Below are 8754 nucleotides of genomic sequence, written 5' to 3' on the forward strand. Positions count from 1 at the left end.
CAGTGTAAGCAAAAGTCCCACGTGGGGAATGGGGACCCTGTCACATGGTTCCCCCAGACCTCAGTAACTATCAACTGTAGCCAACAAAGGTCAGTCTTGATTTTTCATTTATAACCACCTCGTCCTAAGCCCTCGATCAACTCTAGGGCAGAACTTCTAGCAAGGCTGGCATCCCCTGGGCTCTCTCTCAGGCAAAAACCACTCTAGCCATCCTGATGCTGTTAGGAATGGGCACTTCATGTCCTGTGATCAGATGAAGAGCACCCTGCTTCTGGGTGGGGGACACCATGGGAGAGTCCTGGCCATCATTTATGCTTCTGTTTTCTTGAACTACTTCATATGAAACTTCATATGAATTCACATTGGAATTACATCTTAGGATATTTTAGTTTTCAGGCATTTATTATACTCAGGACGGATAATTTTCCCATGATCAATCAATCTATGGGAATATTTCATGTAGATGTTATTTTTATGCAATTATTAAACTGCTTAATGTGAAACTTCATGACCAATGTGAGTGGAAAAACACATCTGTTTTATTTGTTGTTACACTGGGCATCATGCCTATTTTGAAAATTTCCAGTGCGTAAAGGAGAATTGAAGTGGTATTTTATGAAATTATACTTTGTGAGATGTGCATCCCAGCATTCCCTCTGGTATTTATGCTTCTACCTGGAAAGTAAGATTCAGTAGTAAATGCTGCAGGTTTTACAAAAGGTGCCAGTGTGGGTAATTCTTTGCGGGTGTTTCAAAATCAAATTGCTTGTGGTAGAGGTATTTTTCATAGCAAAATGTTTTTAAGGTCAGGAAAATGCACTCTCTGCTGTGCTATTTGACATTCAAAGCTCTGTTGTGCCTTGAACTTCCCCAGAAATTTTGGGTTTGTATCTCAGATGACTTTTGCTGCCCAGGTTTTATTACCTTTTAGTACTTCAACCAGTGTGAGCCATGGGTTAGTATCACATTCATAACTAATGGAGCAGCTAAAATATTAGCATGAAGCTGGTGACTTCTTATTTAGGGCAGTGTACCATATGTCTTCAAATGCACGTGCCTACCTTGTTATTACTACAAGTAGACTCATCAAATATGACTACGATTCTAGCATAACAGGGAGCTGGGGACTCAGAAGACATTGAGTACCAGGCAGGATGGAAGTCTGTAGGACAGCCAGCAGGCTGGTAAAGATCTAAAATTTAAGGACTCTCCTACCTGGGACCAGATGGCAAGCGATGCTGAAAAACCAGGCAGGTGATGGCTGCTTAGCTCCAGGTGACCAGTGCCTTCGAGGAAGAGTTGGTCAGAGGCTGGTAAAGTGTTCAGCCCTCTTCCCCATTATGAGATAATGTGCAGAAGCCAATAGTGACAACAGTTTAACACCAAGTGTTAGCAGGGATGCAACAGAAACAGCAGGTATGATATGTTGATATGACCATTTTGGAAAACAGTGGTCCTTATCTAGTATAGCTGAAGATTTGGAATACCCTGTGTGGTAGACAAAATAGCAACCCATCCACCTCTCCCATGTCATGTCCTAATCCTCAGAACCTCTTTACAGGTTACCTTACATGACAAAAGACATTTTTCAGGTGTGGATTAAAGTTAGGGTCTTGAGATGAGATTATCCTAGGTTATCCAGGTGATCTGATGTCATCACAAGGGTCCTTATAAGCGGGAAAGGGAGGCAGAAGTGTCAGAGCGATGTAGTGTGAGAAAGGCTCACTCAACCACAGCTGGCTTTGAAGATGGACGAGGGCTGTGAGCCCAGGAATGCAGACAAGCACAAAAAGCAAGTGAAAGGATTCTCCACTAGAGTCTCCGGAAGGAAGGTAGCCATGCCCACACCTTGATTTTATCCCAGTGAGACTGATTTGGGACTTTGACTTCTAGAACCGTGAGATAATAAATCTGTGTTTTTTAAACCACCAAATTTGCACTGATTTTTTTTATAACAGTAATAGTAAACTAGCACACTTCTTAACCCAGCACTTCCATTCATAAGTATGCGTGTCTGCCTATCAGGAGACAAGTCCAAGAATACCCACGACAGCCTAAGTTGGAGTGTACACCCCAGTAGAAAAGCTAAATAAATGGATTATTTCCATTTATTATTTTATTATACAACAACAATAAAAGACTGAACTAAGAAGTCAAGAGAGGGAATTTTAGTTACTTCAGCATGAAGAGGTCAGTGGCCATTCTCCACAGAAAAGTATAAAATGACAAATAATCAAAAACAACCTTTTTAAAGAACTAAAAATCTACCACAGGTAGACAACAAATTGAGATGCATTTACTCTTCCAAAATTCTAGAATTATAGTTGGATAATTATAGTTATACCTCAATAAAACTGTTAAAAAGTGAACCGCTCATGAAACAACATAGATGAATTCTATAAACATGATTTTGAGTTAGAAAAAAGCAAATCACAAGAAATGCACGTAGTATGCTCCCATTATATAAAGTATAAAAAGAGGCACAATTAAAATCCTGTTTAAAAGTGTTTATTTTGTTGGTAGAGCTATTAAGAAAAGCAAGGAAGTAATCACCATAGAAGTCAGGATAGTGGTTATCTTTGTGGGGTAAGAAAGGGTTGAGACCATTAATGTAGATGGGGAAGGGATGTTTCCAGGGTAGGTGATGTTCTATTTTGACACAGACAGGGTTCTTTTCCAAGTATTTAAAACTGTACATATATGAGAAGGGACCCTCAAAAAAGAATTTATTTATAGAAAATTGTGTATTCTTAGTTGTTTAAAATTCAGTCACCCAAAGTACTCTTTGTTTGATGTAATACACCTATCAAGATGCTTTTTCCACTGCTCAGAACAGTTTTTTGTTTGTTTGTTTGTTTTTGTTTTTGAGTTGGAGTCTCACTCTGTCACCAGACTGGAGTGCAGTGGCCGCTCCCGGCCACCACAGCCTCGACCTGCTGGGCTCCGGCGATCCTTCCGCCTCAGCCTTCCACGTAGCTGGAACTACAGGCGCGAAAATACCACACCCGGCTAATTTTTTGATTTATTGTAGAGATGAGGTCTCGCCTGCCCAGGCGGGTCTCGAACCCGCGGGCTCAGGCAATCCACTCACCTCAGCCTCCCAAAGGCGCGGGATTACAGGCTGAGCCACGGAGCCCAGCTCAGAACAGTTTTTGAACTCAGCAGTTTTGATGCCTTTTAGTGCTTCTCCTGTTTTTTGTTTCACCTCTTCCATGTTGGCAAAATGTTTCCTTTTGAGGACTTTTTTCCTCTGGAAAAACAAAACAAAGTAACTCAGGGCGATGGGTGAATAGGGAGGGTGGGGCACGGGGGTCATGCTGTTTTTGGTCAAAAACTACTGAACCCTCAGCACAGTGTGGGCAGGTTGTTTGTGGAAATCACCCATCATGAAATGTGCAAATGCATTGAAAGAATCTCCAAAAAGTATTCACTGAAGTCAAATGCAGCCTCTCACAACAATGCTAGTTGGTACACTTATGCCAATGGGTTCTAGAACATTTACCTAGCCTGTACTACAAGGGACCCACCCTTCAAAAGATAATCCTGAGTTTGTTGGCTTGTTTTTTGGGTCCCCCTTTGTGTGCTCCATGTATTCTTCTGGATGTTTGTCATATTTTAAACTCTTTTTAATATGTAAAGAAAATAGCAAACTTACCAGGTGGGATAGCAGGTCACCAACAAATAAGCTTCTCTATATGGATCCTGCCCCAGTGAGGACTAAGAGAGCAGACAAAGGAGCAGGGCAGAGACTGAGGACGTGACCGAACCACTGAGGATGGGTTGGGGCTTAGACCATGGTGGACACCCTGGGGCCAAGCTCACTCCTAGCAGCTACCTGTGGCCGCCCATCCTATTCTAACCCCTACCAGCTGGTGGCACCAGGGTCCTCTCTCCTTGGTCAAGGGACTCAGGAGAGGGGGGTGTATGCGTGGGGAGCGCTTCAGAGAAGAGGCCTCAGCAGTTGCCTCCAGATGAGAGACACTGAGGTGTCACAAGTGGCCACACAGGGCCATGTTCCTTTGTATAAAATCATGGTTTCTGCTGAAGCAAGGTCCTATCTGGTCTGGTGTCTCTGACAGGAGCCCCACAGTCCTAGCTGTCTGTTTCCAGAGAGGGGCCCCGGGCCAGCACGTACAGGCGATCAAAACTGGACTGACTCACTAATCACATGATTTATTAGGCCAGGACTTTAAGGAGGATCTGTTTATACAGCATAGAGTCACAGTACATTCCCAGGAATCCACAGGCCCTCTCCTGGCCAAGATAACGCAGTCTCCTGCTGGCCTGCTAGTCTGCCTAAGACTACCTGGGGGCCAGCCATTGGCTTTCTTGATAAGAACAGATGATAAGCAGAGTGTCTCTGCCTGCGATCTCCCCTTCTCATCCAGCCTACACCTGGTGTTGGTGGTGGTGAAAGTGGTGAAGAAGCCATGCAGATTTCCCAAGAGGCAGGGCTTAGTCCATGTGTGTGAATGGTGCCCCCTGGAGTTGTGCAGTGCACAGATTACACAGGTATACATAACAGTTCTGCTGAGGAACCAAGATGGGACAAGAGGAGGAAACTACCATAGGGGAGCTCATGGATGTTTTTCATAAAGGTCTGGCCCAATTTTACTAAAAAACTGAGTCAGAGAAGTTAATGGCTACCAGGGTCACATGGCTGTAGTGGAGACAGGCTTCAAACTTTACCATGAAAATGGCATTTGTGACCATTAACACGATCAGTTTAAAACATTTCTCCCATATTGGATATGTTCTTTCTCTAGCAAACTCAGAACTCACCTGTCTTTAAAAGAAAACAAATCCTCCTGCCCCATTTCTACCTGTCCTTCCTCAGACCCTCAGGCTTCTCCTTTGTGACCCATGTCCACTGCCCCCGCTTCTTATCTGCCTCTTCCACCCACTTTACTTCCACCCACTCTTTTTTTTTTATCCTTTACTTTTTATAGCGATGGGGTCTTACTATGTTGTCCAGAATGGTCTCAAACTCTTAGCCTCAAGCGATCCTCCTGTCTCATCCTCCCGAAGTGCTGGGATTACAAGCATGAGCCACCATGCTGGGCTTCTCCACCTGCTCTTGGCCTTGCTGTCTCCCAGGTCACCTGATGGGGCTGTGTCCCCTAGGAACTCTTTTCAGCATTTAACCTCCTCACTTTCTTGGGAGCAGATGACCCCATTGTCCACCCTCTCTTTCTGGAATTTTCTTTCTTGGGTCCCAGGACGCTGGGCAACCATTCATTCATGTATCTGCTAATATCCTTGGGGAGTCTGTGCTCTCTGTGCTCAAGGAGCTTACAGCCCAGGGCAGAGGCAGGAGTTAATCAAATAAGCACACAGGTCACTGATTTAGAACTGGAAGGAGTGCTATGAAGGAAGAGTATGGAGACTTTGAGAACATAAAATAGGGCAGCCTCACCGAAGCCAGTATCAGGAAGGTTTCCCCAAGGAGCAAGCGCCTTGAACTGAAGCCTGCAGGAGGTCCTGGAGCCAGCTATTTGAAAAGCGTAATCTGGATGTTGCAACAGCATGAGCAGAGGCCAGGACAGCCCATGGGAGGTAGTGAAAGGAAGCTAAAGTGACTGTGGTGTATAATGGGGAGTGGTGGGGAGTGTGGCATGAAATGAGACTGGGAAAGTAGGCCAGGTCGGGTTATTCCTTGCACAGCCATGACTTAAAATTTTGGACCTTCTCTTACATGCAATAGTTGCATGGCTATAGAAGCTGTGAGCTGCACAGCTCAAAGGAGCACCATTTATATCATGGTTTATAGTAATGATGTCCTGAAAATGTGAATGATATGCCCTGTGCCCCGGAATTGTGCAGTGCACATCCTGTACAGCCACACCCAGAGGCCTAATAGTCTGGCTGCATTGGGATTGGAGAGGGTAAGAGGAGCTCGTCCGGAGCCTGTTGCAGTAGCCTCATTGCCACTTTACCTTCCCCTTCATGCCCACTCCCTTGGTGAGCTCACCTTGCCCCTCTCTGCCTCTTTAGCAATTTCTAATGTTTGACTTGAGTGGAATTTAAGAAACACTCAACACCAAGAGTCAGGAGAAGGGAATCAGCACAGAGGGTGCAGGCTTCCACCTGGCAGAAGGTCATTCGGGGTGGGACTCCTGGCTCAGCACAAGCAAGGCAGAGTAGCAGGGTTCAGCCATTGGCCAGGACCCCCAGTGGAGACTCAGCTATGTGGTGAGCCACTGGGGTGGGGGCCGGGGGAGAAAGAGAGGCTGTGGTGAGCCCAGGCCTCTCTGGTGGTCCCTAAGAGCCCCTACTCTACCAACAGGAGAGCTTGGTGCAGAGTCCAAGCCCTGCTGGGTGGGGCAGGTTAGTCTGTAACCAGGCCTGGGGGTGGGAGGGAGCAGGCAGGAGGGGGCACAGGGCTGGGGGAAACCTAAGGAGATTCCCAGCCCTGGGGCTTTAGCCTGGCACCTGAGCACACTGGACTGTGGCATCCCCAGCTGCAGGAGTCCCAAGGCTAAGCCCTGGAACCACGGCCAAGCCTGAAGCCTCTGCTGCTTACCACCCCCACTTGCTCTTGAAGAAACCCTGTTGCTATTGGCCAGGGCATGGACAGAGTCCTGCCACCCTCCCAGTCCCTTCTCTCCCAGTGGCTCAGTGTGATCTCTTACACCTTTGAACCAGAATATTTATTACCTTCTCTTAATCACCCACCTCATCTGACCTCCTATGCAGTTATGTTTTTGTAAATCATTTTTATCGTGAAAATTACCACATATACAGCACAGTGCATGAACATAAATGTACAGGTTAGGGAACTATTACTAAGCGAACCATCATGCAGCTGCAACCCAGGTCAAGGAAGTGAGCGCCAGCTCCCAAGGGCCCCCTCCAACTCACCCTGAGCCCATAATCCTCTCCCTCCCCTAAAGGCAACCACTATCCTGACATCATCATCAGGGTTTTGCCTTTTTTTTGCTTTTCCTTATAATTTTATTACCCAAGTGTACATTCCTAAATAATAACCAGAATTCCTTTTCTTGGTTTTCTCTATTCCACTTGGTCAAAGGATGGCTCTCTAAGCAAGTGACTGCTGGGGACAAGAACAGAGAGGGGAGATTGGGGGAAGGAGAAGGTGAAGAAGCCAGCCTAGGATTAGAGGAACAGCAGGGAAGGTGGTAACCAGGAAATACACAGAGGCGGGGAGGGAGGGCTAAACAAAACATGTTTGTGGATCAGATTCTCTAGACTATGCAATCATACAAGCTCCATAATTTGGAATTCATGATGTTTCGGGATCCAGACCCGCCCACCCCCGCCCATGCACCAGCCTCTCCAGCCATACTAGTCTAGATGAAATTCTCTAGAATAGCTGTGTTCAGTAAGACACTCTGAATGCAAGCTCCTGTTACTTTATGTCATTGTTTAGGTATCATCTTAGGAGGGGAGGGAGAAAATGGTTGTGTACAAGCTGAGGAACCCACAGTAGAACTCTCCTGAAAATACATTCCAACCCCCACCTTCCCAGCTTAAGCTTTAGTGCCTCAAACCCACCTGCCTTGCTCTGTTCTTAATCTGAAGCTGTCTGTCCCCCATGACACCTATTTCCCTGCCAGGTACACTGCTGTGCCCTATCGGGTCCTCCCTGGTATTAAGGGAGAGGCACCTTAAGTCCTAACTCACCCCTCTTTCCCCCACTGTAGCCCCAGGCCTTCCCCTCCTTTCACCTCACAGAGTTCGCTCTGAGGTGGAGGCTGGAGACAGCAGGAGAGGGTCTCCCAGGACATGTGAGACTCGGGGGACAGTCAGTCCCTCTCACCTGGAGGTGCTGTGTCCAGGATGAAGCCTGCATGCTCAGGGGTCTGCTTTGTTTAGTAAGAGGCACCCTAGTACCTCTCCCCTAACTGTCCTCTCTGCCCGTTCTTCAATGCCCACCTGCCCTCAGCTGCCATGAGTCAATCCAGGACAACCTGGGCGCACAGGGACTGGTGGCAGGTGGAAAGGGATGATGGTTGCCAATTTCGGAACATGTGATCCCATGAAAGCAATTGATGTGTTTGTTTGTTTTCTATGCAGACATCGTCAACTGTGACCTGAAATCCACACTGCGAGTGCTGTACAACCTGTTCACCAAGTACCGAAACGTGGAGTGAAGGCCGGCCTGGATCCCTGCTGCCCAGAAGATCTTGCTATTGGCAGAATGGACCATCCTCCAAACTGCCTTAACCTGCTTATCCCTGTCTCTCGCTCTGTGCTCTCCCACAAGCCCAGCTACAGCCCCGAGGTAGTGGGACCTGAAATTAGTAAGGAAACGATCAATAACTCAATGAGTTGACCCACCCCTCCCAAGCCCTGGGGACTGACCCAGCAGTGAGGGTTGGGAAGGTTGTCCCCATCCGAGTGCCAGGTTCAGATTTCTGTCTGTGATCTGGGAACCAGCTTAAGCAAAAGGGGGTCCCCAGAAGATGAAAATAAAGACCCTAGTTACCATTTAATGGTGTAAACTATGTGTCAGGCACCACGCTAAGTGCCCTCATGCATTCAAGCTCATGAATCTTCATGACTCCCATTGAAGTAGGTGTTATAATCCTCTTCCCAGATGAGGAAACTAAGGCTTGGAAGTTAAGTGACTTGCCAGACATTGGCATTCTCTTTCTCTTTGAACAACATATTTATTAATAACTAGCCAATCATATCATATTCTTGCATGTTCTAAAAGTGTGTGTGTGGGTGTGGGTGTACACATACAAGCAAATGTGCACATCTACACACGAATCAAAAAAGACGAGAACC

General features: G+C 46.6%; 1 protein-coding gene across 1 annotated transcript in view; it reads left to right on the plus strand.

Moving 5' to 3' along the window:
* PARVA (parvin alpha) overlaps positions 1-8453 on the plus strand; it is a 167433-nt gene extending 158980 nt beyond the window's left edge. The window contains 1 exon segment of the mRNA XM_008051270.1: positions 8038-8453. Within this exon segment, the coding sequence (XP_008049461.1) occupies positions 8038-8114 (77 nt within the window). The 3' untranslated portion in view covers positions 8115-8453.
* Positions 8454-8754: the final 301 nt, after the last annotated feature.

Source organism: Carlito syrichta, unplaced genomic scaffold (assembly GCF_000164805.1).
Source record: "Carlito syrichta isolate Samal-C Ts95f unplaced genomic scaffold, Tarsius_syrichta-2.0.1 Scaffold169247, whole genome shotgun sequence".
Classification (NCBI taxonomy): domain Eukaryota; kingdom Metazoa; phylum Chordata; class Mammalia; order Primates; family Tarsiidae; genus Carlito; species Carlito syrichta.